This window comes from Dama dama, chromosome 18 (genome assembly GCF_033118175.1).
Source record: "Dama dama isolate Ldn47 chromosome 18, ASM3311817v1, whole genome shotgun sequence".
Lineage (NCBI taxonomy): Eukaryota > Metazoa > Chordata > Mammalia > Artiodactyla > Cervidae > Dama > Dama dama.
Window position 1 is genome coordinate 4,525,345 of NC_083698.1, and position 20,283 is coordinate 4,545,627.

Sequence of the window (20,283 nt, forward strand, 5' to 3'; positions counted from 1 at the left end):
TCTGGGGTGTGGCTGGCGTCTCCCATCTTCAGAAGCTCCAGGGGTTGGGGTCACAGTGTGCAGCCGTGTTTGAGAACCTCTGTTTCCCGCCAGCCTGTCTGGTTGTGATTCTGGAGGAGCCACGTTCTCTGCTTCGGTTTCCTTCCCTGTGAAAGGACATCATGCGATTACCAGCCTGGTTGAACGGTCCCGTGATCACATGGGTTGGTGTGTGGGAGCTGAATGACCCCACTCATCCCTGCTGTTTCTGCTCCAGTCTGGAGTCGGATCCCTTCCTTCCCCTGCAGCCCGAATTCTACCCCCTCGCAGCCAGAGTCTGCTCAGACTCCCTTCTGGAAGGGAGACCACCCTTCTCCGTTTGTCCACGGAAGTCTGCAAAATGCTGTTGCCCTGTGTTCATTCTAAATGGACTTTTTCCTTGGACCCTTGCATAAGGGTCCCATCTTCAGTGGTGAATTTTGGGGTCAGTCTTCTACAGAGTGAAGCCTGTAGTTAGCAAAGGATGAGGGATGTCTTTGCAGGTGAGAGGGGGTTGTGAAGAACTGGTCTCCTCAACCAACAGATGACTGAATCACACCCACACTTCCAGCTTCTTTAAAAAACAAAAACCCTACTACTTTACTTGAAGATGAATTTGCTGGAAAAGACATTTTATCAGCTTGACTTCCTCCATCTAATGACTCAGTTATTTGGAGTTACAGAGCAGCCTTCCTGATTTGATAGGAGTGTTAGAAATCATCTGGTTGCTTACAGGGAGAGTCTTTCTCATTGTATTGAACAGTTTTGTTTCTATATGGGGAAGAGGCGTCTTTTTCCGTCAGCCCTGAGACCCAGCCAATACCAACCAGCTGCCAGATCCTCACGTCCTCTCCTCAACCAACCTGCGGCGTTCAAGAAACACACATGAGCCACTTGACATGCGAGGCTTGATGTCCTTTGGAGAAAGCCATTCATCTCAATACCTTTATTCATTTATCTCCACTGTGACCATGTAGGAAATCTTACTTCTGGTGAGTTTTAGTAAACAGAACTCACAGGTCAGCATTCAAAGTCTGCTATCTTGTAAATTGTAGGAGACTTCACACATTTGAAAGGGAAACCTTTATTATTAAGGTTTTATTGTTCATATGAATTAGAATCATCACTCCCACCTGCCAAAATTGTGCTTGAGTTTGCATCCATCGAAATCTCACATGGAACCACAGCAAGCCATCACACACACACACACACACACACACACACACACACACACAGACCCTGTTGTGCGGGTCTGGGTGTTTCCCTCAGGTCTCTGCCTGCCTTGTCCCCATGAGCCTAGCACTGTGTTATGCTCACCTCTCTCCACTCACCATCACACCTCCTCACCCAGTGTTCGTGCTCCCCTCCCCTCCTCCACTCCCGCTGTGGAGCCTCCATACTGACCTGCGGTCCCAGCGCGCCCACCACCTTCCTGCAGCCAGGCTCCTCTGACTTATAGCGAGGCTGGTTTCCTTTTCATTCACAAGCTTTTCACAACTTTCTGGCTCTCTAAAATGGTCTTGGTGAAAGTGGTCAATTATGAGTAGTCAGCATATTCCAAGCAACCCACGTGTTTGCTCACAAGTTTTCAGGAGATCCTGAAAGCAGCAGAAGGCTCAGAGAATTCCAGAGTATTCAGGGTCTTCCCAGAGTTTTGTTGGAATGCAGGATGTTTTTGGCATGTTGTAAGGAAAAATCCAACCAACAGAGGAAAGATCTCTGAAATTGTTCTGAAGCTTGAAACTGTCAGAGAACTTCCATGACAGAGTATTTTGTTGGCCAAATAGCTCCTACAACTTATCTTCTAAAGCAATGCCATTCTTCAGGCATTCCCAGGAGGAATGTGGCCCCAGAGAATGGCTGTTTCCCACTCACATCACATGGTAGAAACTAGATTCCTAAGTTCTGTGTTTCTGCCCATCACGAGGATTCAGTCTCACAAAGCTGATGGGTTTCAGCCTCTTTGCCCTTTGCTCTGGACTGATGCCAGATTTCCAGGGCACAGGAAGACAGGGTACCCCCTGGCTGAGGGATTCAGCCAAGGGTGTGTCCTTCAGGAAGGCTGTGCTCTGAGGATAAGGAAACGCAAGCAGAGCATCCAGGGCAGGGCTGGCAGCTGTGGATGGGAAGCAGTGCTCTCTGCTTTCACATCAGAGGAGCTCTGATAGACCTGGGCTGCGCTGTGAGTGGGCAGGAGAGCGAGGTCCGTCACCCATCAGGCTCTGTCATGCGGCCCGGCCTTATATCCCTGCCAAAACCTGTATCCGAAGAAAAGATGATGTGGTAACAGCTCTAACTAACTTCTCTCCCACTGAATTTTTTGACAAAGAACGGAACAAGGAAGGAAGGAGGGAAGGAAGAGAGAAAGGAAAAGGAGAGAGAAAAGCAAAGCTGTTGAAATCCTTTCAAAAGGGGGCAGCATGGTGAAAAGAGAAGAGGGATGCAGGATGCTCGGAACTGACCAGTTGAATCCCATTCCCCAGGAGCTCAGGCATCCTGAGGAGTTCAATTCATTTCCTTGTTCCTTGGACCTGAGCTTTTCTCCCCATTAAAACTCTAAAATCATGCCATCCTAAGAATATATGGTCTAATTTAGAAGCATGTGATGCTGATAAGATCGTCAATGACTATTTCAGATTGTACTTACTATAACCAAAATATTTTCCTCAATATTTAGGCCAAAACCTCTATCTGAATTCCTCACCAGCCATGTCAAAAGGTCTACTTTATCATGTGCTTGATTCTCACAAGCTAGTCTTTTTTTGCCAGAATGAACAGTTTTGAGAAATGGAAACAAATAGCTCTTCATCCTTACTTCTTTATGAAACAATTTTTTTAAGTTTTTATTGAATTTGTGGCAATATTGCTTCTGTTTTATGTTTTGATTTTTTTTTTTTTGGCTGCAAGGCATGTGAGATCTAAGCTCCCCAGCCAGGGATGGAACCCACACCCTCAGAATTGGAACATGAAGTCTTAACTGGACCACCAGGGAAATCCCTGAAACAATTTAGACAGAAACGTTTCAAGTACATCATTGCCCGTTTTGTCTCAGAAGCATATTCTGGTCGGAGTTCACGGCCCCCTTCCTGTTTCTGGGGACAGATGCCCCCCTTCAGCTGTGACATGGAGGCTGTAGAGCTGCCTGAGGCAGGTGACGTCAGCAGCTCCGCAGAGATACAGTGGGGCCCACATGGACGGGGTGATGCTCACCTTGGGCACACGCAGTGCCCTGCCCAGTACTGATCTCTGATGGATGATGAGTAAATGACTAAAGGAGAGAACCTGCTCTTTGCAGTCCCTGTGAACCCAAGAATCATTCTAGGGAGACCCAGCACTCCCAGAGCCTTCCCCAGGGTTATAGGGAGCCGTCACGGCAGTGCTGGCCCCGTGGAGACCACTGTGCCTGCAGTGATGGTCCCAATAGGTTAGGAGCAGAGCTAGTTCTTAAGGCCAAACCTACAATCACCCACCCACCCCTGGGAGCTCACGGCTTCTCAGGACGGCTCCTGGGGAAGCCCCCAGGGTTTGTGCATCTCCCCAGAGAGAAGCCAAGGGAGTTTGTGTCAAACAAATGTTGCTGGTATGTCAGTAAAACAAAGGGTGTTGCAGTCATCAAGTGGTCACATTACAGCCACCCAGAGGTGCGGGAACTTGGAATGGAAACAGGATCCCCACCATTAAACCAGCAGACCCTGCAGCCACCCCGAAGGTGGACGCTGAGAAGACTCAGGATGAGAAAACTCCACAGGAAGCTGGCTCCAAGCAGCTGAGGTAGATCTCGAAGGAATGATTTCTGAGGAGTGAGCCAGACTCTTGCATCTTCCCATACACAGAAAAGCGTGATGTCTGGTTTTCCTTAATTAACGGCAATCTTTTGATGTTCTGAGTTGCAAAAATCCCTATATATTCTGGCTCCTCCCACCTTAGCTCTTCTGAGCAGTCCCTCAGAGCTCTCGGAAGGGCTGTGTCCTAGGCTTAAGTCCTCAGTGTTGTCCACTGAATAAAACATAACTCTGAACTTTTCGGCTATGCATTATTTTTCAGTCAACATTTGGAATGAGTGCAGAATGTTGTTCTGGCTGCACTGACAAACAGAAGATCAGGATTCACTAGAATACGGAGTACATTTCAAACAAAAACAAATACATGTATTTAATTCAAAATTAGATATCTGTGACAAAATCAACAGATCCCAAAGATGTTTCCCAGTCCTCCACATCCAGCTGTGCGTGTGAGATGGGGTCAAAATGTCATCTTAATTTTTTTTAGTGTTTATTTATGTGTTTGGCTCCGCCGAGTCTTAGTTGAGGCATGTGGGATCTTCCATTGCAGCTTGTGTAACTTTAGTTGTGGCATGCAGACTCTTAGTTTCAGCATGCAGGATCTAGTTCCCTGGCTAAGGCACCCTGAACTGGAAGCCTGGAATCTGAGCCACTGGGCCACCATGAAGTCCCATCTTACCATGTTATACTGAAGGTAATAAATTCATAGGCTGTCAGTGGTGGTGTGAACTCATGGCATTAGTACTGTTTCCCATCTGATTAGCCCTCCAGTGATAGCAAAGGAGGTGTACACCCCACAGTCTGAAGTCCCACAAGTTCTGCGTCCTAAAGGTTGGTGTAAGGCAAATGCAGAGAAAAAGAGAGCGAGTCAGACACTCAGGCAAGAAAAGGGGAATTTATTAGAGGGAAACGAGAGGGTGACTGGCCCTTAAGGAGAACCATGTCCTCCCTTTCTGACAGGGTCTTTCTTATACACCGCCAATGAAAAATTCTCTGAAGGGATGGTTAAGTTTTAGCCTACAGTTGGGTCCTGTGGTCGTCACGGAGCCGAAGGTCTGGACCTCCTGCTGGAGGTTGTAGCTGGTGGTCTCGTAGCTTTGAGAAGGTAGGCCCCAGTGAGAAAACAGAATGTCGTTTGGGCAATTCGGTCCATCTTAAGGATCACTGATTTTATTCTCTGTTTGTGAGATCAACATAATGAGCCATCTTAACAATGAGACCCCTTGTGGGCCCTGTCAGTTGGGTTTGCTTTATTCCTGTTTTCATTATCCATTGCTCTTTCTTAATGGTTTATTGGGCTTCTATCACAGGAGAAAAAAATCTAAGAAAATCTGATGTGACTATGAAAGCCAGAACCTGTGAATTTTTCTGCCAACCTTTGTAGGAAGGTAATGCTCACTCCCCTACTAGAAAAGGATTTGATTTTTTTTTTTTTTTTAAATGCTTTTGAACAGTTTGGAGAAAAGCAGGAAAAGAGATCCCTCCTGCAGGCAAGCCATGGTCTGTTTCCCGTGAAACTTGGCCACTGTGCAGCAGGAGAAAACCCCACACTGGAATAGGAGGGCGTGGACCGGGCTGTCTAGACCCCAGCCTACATGGACCACAGCGTGTTTTACCATTTTATTTTACACTGATATGAATTAGCCTCTTAAACAACATCCATACTTAAAAAACAATGTCTCTATCCAAATTATTCTGTGGATTTTTTTTCCTTATTGTGTGTGCAATTTCCAGGAGTGGGGAAAGAAGGAAATGAGTTAAACCACAAATATCCTCTGGGCAGCCAAGATGCTTTGGCTGCCCCTGGATTGAACGTTGAGAAGCATTATTGTGCTTCAGTGTTGAGAGGGGTTGGTGGTCCGAGAACTAGGGGACACTGACATTGGGGGTGTGAAGGGTGGGGGTGGGTTAGGGAGAGAGGTGTGTGTGCTCTACAGAGCAGACTTGGCTAAAAACCTGTTATGTCAGAATTCAGTTCTGTTCCAGAGACACAAATACTGTGAAGCCCGTCAATAACAGGTGTCAGGATTGGAGAAAGCCAGGATAGGTGGCCCTGGGCTCCAACTTTCTGCTGTCAAGGCCATCTCTCTGTGGCCCTGATGAGATCATTCTTACCAAAAAATACTTACCGAAGGAGAGGGAAACCACATATGTGGGACACATCTGATGTGACAGAAACATGCTGGGTGCTGACAGCAACTTTGAAGTAAGTGGAAGGTCCCTCGTTCTTACAGGTGGAGCCGTTCCTGCCTGTGTGTGCAAGGTGGGCACTGAGTCAGCCCCTCCCCCACTTCAGGAAAGAGTTGACAAACTCAGAAGTCCCAGTGCTCTAAGGCCAGCAGGATTATAGAGGAAGAGCCTGAAATAGATATAAACTAGATGCGCTGTGAAGTGCTTTTAACAGAGTGTCTGCACAGAGCTGGGAACATACTCGGGGCGCTGAAGGGGCCGAAGGGAGTTCAAAGAGGTGCTGAGGCTTCTGCCAGGCAGGGCAGGGGTCGTTGTGGAGGGGACTGAGGCAAGAAGGACTGGGAGTTCCCAGCATAGACAGGGAAGAGGAGAGAAAAGCAATTAGGGTCGGGAATGCGAGGCGCCTGCCACAACATCCATGTTCAGGGATGCCAGTGTGTCTGGGCACGCTCCAGAGATGCAGGCAGGGGGTAGAGTTCTCTGCTGTGCTTCACAGGCCTGAACAAACCTCCGCAGCGTGAGTCTGTATCCCTCGAATGGGGTGGGGGCATGCGAGCAGGCCAGCCCAGCTCCAGACTTGGGTCAGCCTAGCCCTTGCTCTGGCTTGCTTCATTTACCACCCAGACCCAGCATTGTTGAGTGCACTTAAGTTCTTTTGTCTTTTTCTGTGTTCACAGTTGCAATGGAGGTATGTGTAAGGTAGCTGGAAGTATTTAAGAGTTCATTTTGCATTGGCTTACTTGCTTAGTAGGCGATTTCCCCGGTGGCTCAGCAGTAAGGAATCTGCTTGCAATGCGGAAGATGTGGGTTCAATCCCTGGGTCAGGAAGATCCCCTGGAGAAGGAAATGGCAACCCACTCCAGTATTCTTGCCTGGGAAATCCCATGGAGGAACCTGGAGGACTACAGTCCATGGGGTCACTAAAAAGTTGGACATGACTTAGTGACTGCTTAGTATACATCTGATGTCTGCAGAACCGGAGGACTGGGAGAAACTCTGACCATTTTTCTTTACATTTTTCTCTGGGAGCCTGGGTTTAGTTTTCTGGGTGTAAGGCTCTTTCCTGGGGGTCCCTGACCTGCTATGGGGACCCTGCTTTTGATGAGCAGTGCATTTGATAGCGTCTCACAAGAAAGCATGAATAGGCATAAGAAGCAGGGATTCAGTTTTCCTTTGATGTTAATACTTAAGTACAAGAAAATCTGAGTCTCAAAAATCTCAGGAAACTGAATAATGGTGTAATTGGCAGAACAGAATAGGCTGAGGGCAGGTCCTACAGGGCTGCTATTGAAAGTGGTGAGTTTTCTTTCTATATTTATTTCAAATGTGGTGAGCTGATAGCTCACCCACAAGTTCCTTATGTGAAATGTAAGGGCAGATTTGCCCACCCACTGATTTCCTGCCTGTGTGGACTCAAGGGCACACAGGGTAACTGGGCCCTTGGAGCTGCTGGGAGCCTGGGACTCGGCTGTAAGTGTGAATAGGGAAGAATCGCTGTCCTCATGGGGCTTACGGGGGAGAAAAAAACCTGTACAAATGCATAATAACCGTAATAGCACATGCTGGATGCTCACTTTGTGCGGTGAACTCTCTAAGCCTCTTTCACCTATTGTAACCCATTTAGTTCTCACCATTTCTCTGGAATGTAGGTACTATTGTTGACCTCAATTTTGCAGGAGATAAACTGAGGCAGAGAGAAGTTAAGAAACCTCTCCAAGGCCACACAGCTTATCAGTGGCAAAGTCATGAGTCCAGGCAGTGCGTCCCCCCATCTGTGGACTGACCACTCCACTGCGTTGGCCCTCAGTGTGGACCACGTAGAGTGGAGACACTGGTTCTGGGGAGGGCCAGGGAAGGACAGAGGGCGTAGCAGAGTAAGGGATGGGCATCCATTTCAGTTTTAATTTGGAATTAGACTGCTAGTTATCTAAATGCTCTTCCCTGCACTAACACTTGCGTTATTCCCCTAAATAGAACCTAGGAGGCAAAACTGAAAATAATGTATATATATGCCTTTAGTCTGCTCCCTGGATGTAGACGTTGCTCCTTGGGAGCAATTAACTAGGGTGTTAGGTCGAATTTGTATTCAGTTCATTAGGGATATGTCATGAAGTACTGCATTTGATGGTCACATGAAATATCCACGGCAGGCTGTTTACACTACCCTGTCAACTATTTGAAGCTCCTCAAAGTTAGGAGAAACCTAAGCCCCTTCCAGGCAATGGGTGAAATGCTGCTCCAGATGCAAAGATGTGCTGCTTCTACCCATTGATCTGTTCCTTCCCCCTTTTCAGCATCTAAGTACTCAGTCTGATGACAGGTCACAAATTTAAGAAGGCAAATTCATCACTGTAGGTGGGTCAGGAATTTCCCATGATTCTAGCTGGTAAGAATTCCTCGTACAGGTTTAAACAGTCTTGCTGTTTCCTTCATGATTAGCAAAATAAACCTCATACCAGGAGCCTGTCCTGTAATGGGGGTCTGTGGCCATTTTCCCGGGACAGTGAAAATAGAAGGGTTTTGCTCTCATGATTCAAACATTGTTTGTCTGTGAAAACGATGATGGAGAAACTCTGGTGGGTGTTGGGTGCTCAGTTCTCATCTCTGAACATTTGTGCACCGAGAAGCATCTCGGAGTAATGCGAGTTTTATGTTTGTCTCTTCCTCCAATAGGGCTGCTTGACGACCCCGAACTCCCCGTGTGTGAATCCACGTTCTGTTATCCTGGGTCCATCCCTCTCTCTTGGCAACATCTCAGGGGTGTCGGTCAAGTCGGACCTGAAGAAGCGCCGGGCACCCCCTCCTCCAACACTGCCCCGCACAGGGCCACCTGTGCAAGACAAGACATCAGAAAAGGTAGGGACAGGGCATCGCGTGGACCAGCTAAATGAACCTGTCAATTCTCTGGAAGGTCTCTGTGTGCACTGTCATCCTTCAAGCTTGTGGCATTAGCAACAAGATGGCTCAGGGTGAAAATGTAAGCTTTATTTAGAAGTCTAGGTGAGATGCTACACTGCTTCAATTAGGGAAGAGCAGAAACTATTTTTGTGCCTTCAGTTCTTAAAGGCTTAGACTTGTTGATTAACATTTATCATTAGCTTTGAAATTTAGAGCATGATTGCTTAATGAGAAAATTGCAAGCACTGTAAGAAATCTGAAGTGTGTTTAAGATAGGGATGACACATAATATTAATGTAATATAGGTGCCCAAATAATCTACATTCACAGCAAAGCTGAGAAGGTATTTGCATTAGAAGTTGGTTTCTACATGACATGATATCTATTTAGGGAGGCCTTATATCTGTGGAGCCTTCGGAGCAGAGTGACTTTGCACCTGACTGTCCTGTGGTGACTGGCATAGCCTGTATCCTTGTAGCTGGCATCTCCCTCTGGGCTTCTTCCTTCATCTGCCTGATGTGCATTGAAACACTATTTGAAATATCAGACCCTCCCTTTCCAGGGGCCAGGACATTATTTGACAGGTTTCCTGGCTTAAAGTGTGACATGGAAAAAGATTATTTGGATGGGGTTTGGGAAGAGTGACACCCTGCTGTGGTCAGGATGGTCAGCGTGCTCTGGGCTCTTCCAGAAGCTGAGCTTCCCTGGGCAGCCGCAGGCCTGCCCCACACAGACTCTGAGATACAGGCTGATCGGCAGTGTAAAGAGAAGCATGAGTGACTCTTCACTGAGCTGAGATGGTTCCCGGCTTCGCCCCGTGAATGGGGACATTTACATGGAGCCCCTTTAAGCCCAGCTCTCCTCCAGCACGAGCTGACTTTCTTTACACTTTCCTCTTACTCCGTGGTGTCACTTGGCTGACCCATGCCTGTTCATATGGTCCATGGCATCACACCCTGCTCGTCTTGAGGTCCGGGTTCTTTTGGGCTTATTCATAAACTGACTTTACTTAAAATGAATTAGAAACCAGGTCTGTACCTTCCAGAGGGAAAGCTTGACCCCTGCATCATGGTTAGCAGTCATGTAAGTGGCTCTGTGGCAGTGTCATGACTTTTCACTTCCTTTCCTTCCTGGCCTGGTTATCTGTCTGTCTGTGTATCAGTCTGTCTGCTCATCAGTCACCTCTTTCAGTCCCTCCAGGGGTGTTCGTTATCCCTGATCTCAGAGACGCCCCTGCCCATCTACTGGCTTTTCCACCCACAGCCGTTGAAATTTGTCTGAAAAGCCTGTAACGCAGTGCATTTTAGATGAAGTATTTTGATTTGTGATCAAAATGGGATCCACTGGAGGAGGGAATGGCAAACCATCCCAGTATATTTGCTGTGAGAACTTCATGAGTTGTATAAAAGGCCCAAAAGATGAGTCCCCCAGGTGTCCAGTATGCTACTGGGGAAGATTGCAGGAGAATTACCAATAGCCCCAGGATGAATGAAGCCCCAGGATGAATGGCTGGGCCAAAGCAGATACTATGCTCAGTTATGGATGTGTCTGGTGATGAAAGTAAAATCTGATGCTGCAACGAACAGTATTGCCTAGGAACCTGGAATGTTAGGTCCATGAATTAAGGAAAATTGGATGTGGTCAAGCAGCAGATAGCAAGAATAATCATCGACATCCTAGGAATCTGAACTAAAATGAATGGGAATGGGCAAATTTAATTCAGCTGACCATTTTATCTACTATTGTGGGCAAGCATCCCATAGAAGAAATAGAGTAGCCCTTATAATCAGCAAAAGAGTCTGAAATACTGTACTTGGGTGCAACCTCAAAAATGCCAGAATGGTCTTGGTTCATTTCCAAGGCAAGCCCTTCAACATCACAGTAATCCAAGTCTATGCCCCTTGGATGGTGGAGAAGCTGAAGTTTATCAGTTCTATGAAGACCTAGAACTAACAGATGTTCTATTCATCATCAGGGATTGGAATCCAAAAGGAGGAAGTCAAGATATACCTGGAGTAACAGGCAAGTTTGGCCTTGGAGAACAAAATGAAGCAGGGCAAAGGTTAACTGAATTCTGCCAAGAGAATGCACTAGTCTTAGCAAATACCCTTTTTCAACAACACAGAGACAACTTTACACATGGACATCACCACATGGTCAATACCAAAATCAAACTGACTATATTCTTTGTACCTGAAGATGGAAAAGCTGTATCCAGTCGGCATAAACAAGACCTGGAGCTGACTGTGGCACAGATCATCAGTTTCTCATAGCAAAATTCAGGCTTAAACTAAAGAAAACTGGGAAAAACAATAAGCCAGCCAGGTGTGACTTAAATCCCATGTGAATTCTCAGTAGAGGTAATGAATACATTCAAGGGACTAGATCTAGTTAACAGTGTGCCTGAAGAACTATGGACAAAGGTCTGTAATATTGTACAGAAGGTGGCGAACAAAACCATCCCAAAGAAAAAGAAAAGCAAGAGTCAAAGTGGTTATCTGAGGAGGCTTTACAAATAGTAGAAGAACAAAGAGAAGTGAAAAGCAAGGGAGAGAGGGAGAAGTACATCCAGTTAAATGCAGAGTTACAAAAATAGCTAGAAGAGACAAGAAGGCCTTCTTCGATGGGCAATGCTTAATAATAGAAGAAAACAGCAAAAGGGGAAGGACCAGAGATCTCTTCAGGAAAATTGGAAACATCATGAAAGCATTCTGCCCAAAGATGAGCACAATAAAGGATAAAAATGGTAGAGACCTAGTAGATACTGAAGAGATCAAGAAGAGATGGAAAGAATACGTGGAAGAACTGTATAAAAAAAAAAATCTTAATGAACTGGATTACTATGATAGTATAGTTAGTCCTGCAGAACCAGACATTCTGGAGTGCTAGGTGGGCCTTAAGACGCACTGTTGTTAATAAATCTAGTGGATGTGATGAAATTCCAGCAGAACTATTCAGATTCCTAAAGGATGATGCCATCAAGGTTTTGCATTCATTATGTCAGTGAATCTGGAAGACCCAGCAGTAGCCACAGGACTAGAAAAGGTCAATCCTCATCCCAATACCCAAGAAGGGTAGTACCAAAGAATGGGCTAACCATCAGACAATTGCACTTATCGCCCATGCTAGTAAGATCATGCTTAAAATCTCACATGCTAGGCTTCAGCATTATGTGAACCAGGAATTTCCAGGTGTCCAAGCTGGGTTTAGAAAAGGAAGAAGAGCTAGAGATCAAATTGAAAAAGTCTGCTGGATTATAGAGAAAGCAATACCAGAAAAAAAAAAACAGCAATGCCGACAAAGGTCTGCCTAGTCAAGGCTATGGTTTTTCCGGTAGTCTTGTATGGGTGTGAGAGTTGGGCCATAAAAAAAGCTGAGCGCCGAAGAGTTGATGCTTTTGAACTGTGGTGTTGGAGAAGACTCTTGAGAGCCCCTTGGACTGCAAGGAGATCCAACCAGTCCATCCTAAAGGAGATCAGTCCTGGGTGTTCATTGGAAGGACTGATGCTGAAGCTGAAACTCCAATACTTTGGCCACCTGATGTGAAGAGCTGACTCTTTAAAAAAGACCCTGATGCTGGAAGGGATTGAGAGCAGAAGGAAAAGAGGGTATTAGAGGATGAGATGGCTGGATGGCATCACTGATGCAATGAACTTGGGCAAACTCCGGGACGTAGTGAGGGACAGGGAAGCCTGGCGTGCTGCAGTCCACGGGATGGCAAAGAGTCGGACATGACTGGGCAACTGAAAAACAAAAACAACAATTGTGATTTGTATATTTCTTAAACATTTTCTACTGTTTATTTTGTGTTACCCATCATACTTTAACTGTCTTTTGATAAAATAAACATAGGCACAAACCAAACAGGACATTCTTTTTTTGTACACGTGCCCAGTTAAACACTGCAGACTCACGAATGCAGAGCTGTTTCCCATGGGCTGTGTGTTTCACCCCTTATTTTGTGGGGAGTTAGATCCTGAACTTTTTCATAACACACAGAGTGTTCTTAAAGCATTTAGCACTTTTCAACCACCTACCTCTGGGGGTGTCTTATTGCTTTTGATTGGGAAGGGTATTTCTTAGTGGTGAAAAATATGAGTTCCAGTATCAGAATAATATGGCCTTTTTTCAATAAGAATTGTATTTGTTAATGTCACTGATGTAGATGCTACACTGCATCAGTATTTTTTAATTTCATTGAGTGTTTCTGCTGTGTAGCAGAGTGACTCAGTTATACATATATAATTTTTCATATTATTTTCCATTATGATTTAATAACAGGTTTTTTTAATACTTAACAAAATTTACTGAGAATACTGTAGACTTTTTTACTTCCTATTTTATGTTGGAGTACAATTGGTTGACAATGTTGTATTAGGTGCAGGTATATGGAGTGATTCAGTTATACATGCGCATGTATCTATTGTTTTTCAAATTCTCTTTGCAATTAGGTTGTTATAGGATATTGAGCAGAGTTCCTTGTGTTATACCATCGATCCTTATTGGGTATCCATTTTAAATATAGCAATGTGTACATGTCAATCCCAAACTCCCTAACTATCCCTCCCCCGACCCTTCCCTCCGGTAACCATAAGTTCATTTTCTATATTGAATATAGTTTCTTGTGCCATACAGTAGGACCTTATTGTCTATCTATCCTATATATACTAGCTTGTATTTGCTAATCCCAACTCCCAATCCTTCCCTTCCCCAACCCCTCCGCCTTGGGAACCACACGTCTGTGTTCTATGTCTGTGAATCCGGTTCTGCTTTGTAGCTGTGTTCATTTGTGCTGTATTTTAGATTCTACATAAAAGTGATATCCTGTGGTCTGTCTTTCTCTGTCTGACTGACTTCACTTGGTATGACCGTCTCCAGGCCCATCCATGTTGCTGCACAGGGCATTATTTCATTCTTTTTATGGCTTAATAGTCTTCCACGGTGTGTGTGCGCCACATCGTCTTTACCCATCCGTCTGTTACGGACATGCAGGCTGTTTCCGTGCCTTGGCTATTGTACACGGTGCTCCAGTGAACTTTGGGGTGCATGTATTTTTTAGTATAGTTTTCTTTGAATCTGCACCCCAGATGGGGATTGCTAGATAATATGGAAACTCTATTTTTAGTTTCTTAAGGAACCTCCATGCCGTTCAGTTTAGTGTCTGCACCAACTTACATTCCTGCCAACGGTGTAAGAGACCTCCCTTTTCTCCACACCCTTTCCAGCATTTATTGTTTGTAGACTTTTTAATGGTGGCTCTTCTGACTGGTGTGAGGTGATACCTCATTGTAGTTTGGATTTGTTTTTCTCTACTAATTAGTGATATTGAGCATCTTTCCATGTACATCTCATCTTTGGAGAGATGTCTATTTAGGTCTTCTGTCCACTTTTCAATTGGTTTATTTGTCTTTTTGTTACGATTCATGTAGGAGATGTTTGTATAGTTTGGAAATTAACCCCTTGTTGGTTGCATCATTTGCAAATATTTTCTCCCAGTCCATAGATTGCGTTTTCATTTTGTTTATGGTTTCCTTAGCTATGCAGCCTCAACATTTTAAAAATGTGTTCCATCCAGAGAAGGTGTTATGTTTTTCAGATTTTAATGTACTTATACAGAGTGGATAAAGTCGACCTGAGTGGGAAAATGTGTATGAAGTAGAGAATCGGGAATTCTGAATGAAAAATAAATAGTACTGTATACCCCGCAGGAGGAATAGAGCTCCCTCTGAGGCAATAAAAGCTTTTTTAACTGAAATCTGTTTTATTTGGCCTAGAATGAGTGGAGAAATTGGCTCACAGCAGCTGTCTCCTTTTTTAAGCTTGTGAATGGCATATGGATTTGATTTAAGCATTTGCTATGAACACGCTTTTTTTTTTCTTTTTAAATGAAAGGTATTTTGTTATTTACTAATTTCTGGGAAAGGAACCCAAAAATGTATTGTCATCTTTGGGGAAGAACGTCAATTCCTTCTTCCTGAACTTCCTTCCATATAAAGATAAGATGTTTATTTGGAAAGCCTTATTTATGTGCAACTGCTACTAACATGAATATCCTGAATCAGGAGGAAAGGATTATTTTCAAGGACATGACTAGTTTATAGGAAAATGGGAATCCTTAGGTTTTCATAGTTTTAAACACTTTTTTCTTATCAAGTACTATTAAAAATTCAGTACAGTCACCCCTTCCTATCTGTGGATTCCCCATCCTCAGATTCAACCAATCGTGGATCAAAAATAGAAAAAAAAATCCAGAAACTTTCACAAAACAAAGTTGCTGTTTGCTGGCAACTGTTTGCATAGCATTTACATTGTATTATTATGTCATCTAAAGATCCCCTGAAGAAGGGCATGACAACCCACTCGTGTTCTTGCCTGGGAAATCCCAAGGATAGCGAAGCCTGGTGGGCTACAGTCCATGGGTTGCAAAGAGTCAGACATGAGTGAGTGACTAACATGTCATCTAGAGATGATCTAAGGTACACAGAAGAATGTGCACAAGTTATATGCATATACTTCAGACTTCAGCCCCTGAGTGTTTCGGTGTCTGAGGGGGTCCTGGAGTCCATCCTCCTTGGAAACTGGGGAGCAACTGTATTTACTTATTTGGATCTTAAAGACAAAGTACTTTTAGCCATCTTCCAGGTCATCTGAAACTTTAAAAAATGTAATCTTTGTCATAGAATTTGTTATCCTATTATACATTCATGATTTGAGTCTATTTCTGAAAGTACTTTTCTTTTTTTTTTTTTATTTTTTTATTTTTTTTTAATTAGTTGGAGGCTAATTACTTCACAACATTTCAGTGGTGAAAGTACTTTTCAAGAATGTTTTCCCAGAGGTGTTTGAGCCAGTGAGAGAAATGCGTGGTGTCCTTGTCCAAGTCAGTCAGCAGAAAGATCAGGGAGACGGGTGAAGCGTGTGTCTTTTGCAGATGGAAGTGGAACTGCTCACTGCCTCAGCCCTTCACCTCTCGCCTCAGTGCCTTGAGTGAAGTTTTCGTTATGCAGGATGTTCAGCCAGGAATGATGCATGCCTTAGGGCACCCCATGCCAAGTCAGTATTTTTCAAGTTTGACTGAGCCTCAGAATCACCCCAAAAGGGCTTGTGAAAACGTGTTTACCTTGGCTCCACCTTGAGGGTTTCTGATTCAGTAGTTCTGGGTGGGGGGGTAGGGCTGAGAATTCAAGGTTCTTCAAGTTCCCAGGTGAACCCCACTTTGAGAACCAACACCCCATAGACCTTTACCTTCCCCATCTGTGTGCCCAGAATTTGGACTAATCAGATGTAAGAGTAGTGTTTCTACTCAATATTAAGTATTTTTAACAGATCTGGAGAGAGTCTTCCATTGAAAAATTACTATTATCCTGCACCATTAGCTGAGGCCTAAAGTTATTTATTGGAATGGGCAAAAAGTTTGTTGAGGTGTTTCCATAACATCTTGCAGGAAAGTCTGAATGAACTTTTTGGCCAAGCCGGTGTGAAGAGAAATGAGTAGGTCCCACTTCTCACTGGGATCCGGGAAGGTTCAAGTGAAACAACAGAAGAACAAGTTGTTCCGGATGGGATCTTTCTCCCTCTTTCATCTTTGACAGTCTAAACTATCCTCCCCGCACCTCGATGCAGGCTGGTGTGACCCCTTGCCCTGTCCTCAGCCCTTTTCCAGGGGCCGGCATTCCTGCCTGCTAGTCTGTGTTTGAGACAGAGCAAGTCTTAGAGGCTGACCAAGGAGATTTGCCTTCCTATTGTTTGCAGACATTTCTACCCTGAGGCTGCTCTGGGATCAGCAGGGGTTCAGATCGTGGTTGGGGGCTGTGGACACAGGTGCCTGGGTGGATATCCTTCTGCTCACTCGCTGGTCCTTGGTTTCGTCCTCTGCAAAATGGGAATGATCCAAACAGCCGCCCCAGGCACGCAGAGTAGACGTCAGAGCAAGGACCCTGGAACTGCTTCTTGGATTCAGATACCAGCATCTCTGTCATTGCTGGGAACATAACCTTGGCAGGTTACTCCACTTCTGAGCCTCGTTTCTTTAGGTGTGCAGACTGCTCTGCAGGATGGAGGTGAGAGCTGGCCCCAGTACCCTGGGGAGTGGAGAAGCTGGAGGGGCTGGACACCCCCCCACCCAAAAGTCTTGCATTAACCACATGCAGATTGTATTTAAAAATCAAACTTTATTGCTAAAGACATCAATTGTGAAAAGGGGCCAAGCCCCTGAGGCAGGCTTATTCTGTTAAAGGATGCCTCCTTATCTTGGTGGCATTTTCCTCTCTGGGCACAAACCGGAAATACCCCATTTATTAGTTCACACAGTCAGGGGTTGTGGAGGGAACACTTGTTATCCCCTGGGAGCCCCAGCTTGAGAAGGAGAGACTAGAACAGAGTTGTGGTCCTTACTCAGGTGAAACAACCCCATGAACCACAGTGGTCTACATCTCATTTGTGTGACCTCTGGCAGTTTAATGAGAGCTTTATTTCACTTTTTAACCTCTGTCCATTGATTAAAAATAGTAACTTGTAGAAGTCTGCTAAACAGCGCTGTGTCTAATTTTAGCTGTCATCATCTACAAACGTGGAATAAACAGCCATTAATTTATGCAGTCAATATCCAGTTATTATACACCTGCTTTTATGATAATTACAACTGTGAATCTTTTTTTATAAGTGGAAGTAATTCAAAAAATATTTTGGTTATTCAAGCTTTCTTGCTTCCTATATTATTTGAATTATGGCATTCATTACGCTTAGCTCCATATAATTCCAACATGACAGTGCATTTGTACATTATCTCCAGTTTATTGCCTTGAGATGAAAATAACTTGTGATGTTAACTACTAAGCTGAGAGATGAGGGAGACTTGTGTTGTGATGGGTTATTAGTATAATCCAAGATGGAGCTGTCTATGAAATGTATGCCTGTGTATTCAATAAACATTTTTGAGCAGCTGCCTTGCGCACGACGCTGCACTTGGAAACATGAATTGATATTCATTACTGTAATATCTCAGTCTAATGTACACTGAAGAACACAGTAGTTTCTGTAAAAAAAAAAAAAAATAGGATATTTGCAAATGTTGGGAATTTAATGGAAATAGCTACATTTTCTGGATCATCATGAGAGTTAGGTAATTAGAATGTTATAAGAAGTCATAAAATTCTGCTGCCTAGACTCCCAAAGACACATTTCATCAAGAACTGGGGTATCCGCCTGGCTGCGGTCGAGGTGTACTTCCACGGCAGTGGCTCTGCTCTGGCGGGCATGGTCCTGACTCGCTCTACTTCCCAGGCCAGAGCAGAGGGAAGGCCATGCGGCAGCCCTGGCGGCCCTGGTTCCAGGGAATCTACGGGGAGCAGGGGCATGGCTGTGGGGGGTGAGGCCACACAGCCAGCGGTCCCAGGCCCCCCCTCCTTTCCTGTTGGGACTGATGGTTTTTGTCTACTGGAATGAGCATCCAGAAGATGCTGAGGCCCAAGTGATGCTTACCTTGAAGTCATTGCTTGTCACCCTTCAGGCCTCCTCCTGTGAAGTCCCCTCCGTTTCCTATCACACAGCTCATGGCAGTGGTTCATTTGTTTCTGGAAAAGTCGATGATGTTTGGTGACGTTTTAGAAGTTATTTTTCCTAATAATTAAAGACCTTTGACTATAGCTGGCATGTCAGCAGTACCTCACACGTGCAGGGCTTGGCGGATGAGCTTCCTGCAGTGCTGGGCTGCAAAGGAGGAGCCGAGGTGAATGGGGAGGGCCTCAGCAGAGACGAGTGGTCCCTCAATTATTTGCCTTGTGCGTCAGGTGAGGCAGGATGAAGGGGACAAGGGCTCAGATCCGCAGAGCCCTCTCTCACGGACACTTCGCATCCCACTTGTCTGTGAGTCCTGATCCAAATGCAGCCCTTCCCCTTCCCCCCACTGCTCTGGTCCAGGCTCTCCTGAGTCCCAGGGATGACTCCCGTTGCCAGGGCCTCCTCGCTGGTCCCTGCATCTGCCCCACCCCTCCCCACTGGACTCCTGTCCACCCCACGGCTAGGGCCACACTCATCACAGCAGGAGAAGGATCGTGACTTTTCTTAAAGCCTCTGGTGGCGTCATCTCTGCCTGAATCCCAGCGCTCCGGGCCGGTCGCCGCCTGTGTCCCCAGCCTTCCTGCCTCCCCCTCCATCTCCAGCAGGCCCCCCATTCTTGCTGCCTCCGCCTGCCCTGGGTCCCTTCACCAGCCGCAGCTCTGGGACCCTCGGCCTCTGTCACTCTCTGTCCTTCCCCTGTCCCGTTTATCTTGTAGCCACTAACGGGTCAGCCCTGGAAGGAGGTTTTATTCCTTATTAACTGACCTCTGTCCAATGTCTCACACCAAGCCATTCCATCAGTAAATGTTTACATTAACTATTTCGTACGTGCATCACTCAGGTATCAACTGCCTATTGATGGACCCTCTCTAAGTGAAAAGCACTGATTTCAGAACTTATATGCAATTGGCTAAGGGACTGCTTTGCCCCAGAAGCCCACTGAGAAAGGGCAGCTCCTTGGGACCACGCCTGCAATGCCGAGCTGGAAATGGCCTGGTGCTGTCTGCTGTGGACTGGAGCAGGCGCAGAGACGGCAGGGGTGGGGCGGGGCCGAGTGGCGACCCGTGGGTGGCTGGGGCCAGGGCACAAGCCTGCCGCAAGGGGATCTTGGGGAGTGGGGGCCCTCTGAGATGGGAAGGCCCAGTCGCTGCCTCCAGTCCTGGGAAGGAGGAGCAGAACAGGGCACGTGACACGGAGCCCTGCCTCCTGGAGCCTAGTGAGGAGCGGCTGGGCTGACCGAGGGCGAGGTGCGCAGAGCCGGGACTGGGCTGGGCATGCCCCCAGCGTACCGGTGCCGCTCTGTTCAGTGGGTGCAGAGACACCAGAGTGTGGAGACGAAAGGGGAAGGTGCAGGCGAAGTCCGGCACAGCCAAGCTCTGGGTTTCTTCTCTCCCTGGGCCCCTCCCTCCGTCTCTCCCTCTTCCTATGTTCAGTCTTTCCCTGTAGCCCAGGCTGTCTCTGTTTTGATCTGTATATCCTCTTAAATTTCCTTCTGTCAGGTTGGTCTTCCAAATCTTCTCACTCATGTTTCTTCAGAATAATGCCCACAGTGTAGGCATGTGTGTGACACCGTTTTCACCATATATATGGAATTCTCCGGGCAAGAATACTGGAGTGAGTAGCCATTTCCTTCTCCAGGGGATCTTCCCAACCCAGGGATCGAACCCAGATCTCCTGCATTGTAGGCAGATTCCATCTGAATCCCCAGGGAAGCCCTGGGGAAAGTGTGTGTGTGCATGCTAAGTTGCTTCAGTCATGTCCGACTCTTTGCAACCCTGTGGGCTGTAGCTCGCCAGGCTCCTCTGTCCTTGGAGTTTTCCAGGCAGGAGTACTGGAG

The 20,283-nt window shown here is 45.9% G+C and overlaps 1 protein-coding gene across 5 annotated transcripts in view; it reads left to right on the forward strand.

The window, feature by feature from the left end:
- Window positions 1-20,283, forward strand: part of COBL (cordon-bleu WH2 repeat protein) — a 308,249-nt gene that overhangs the window by 162,476 nt on the left and 125,490 nt on the right. For all 5 annotated transcript variants that reach the window (XM_061164802.1, XM_061164803.1, XM_061164804.1 and 2 more), the window contains exon 7: window positions 8,664-8,846. In XM_061164802.1, coding sequence (XP_061020785.1) covers window positions 8,664-8,846 — 183 coding nt within the window. The remainder of the gene's footprint in view (window positions 1-8,663; window positions 8,847-20,283) is intronic.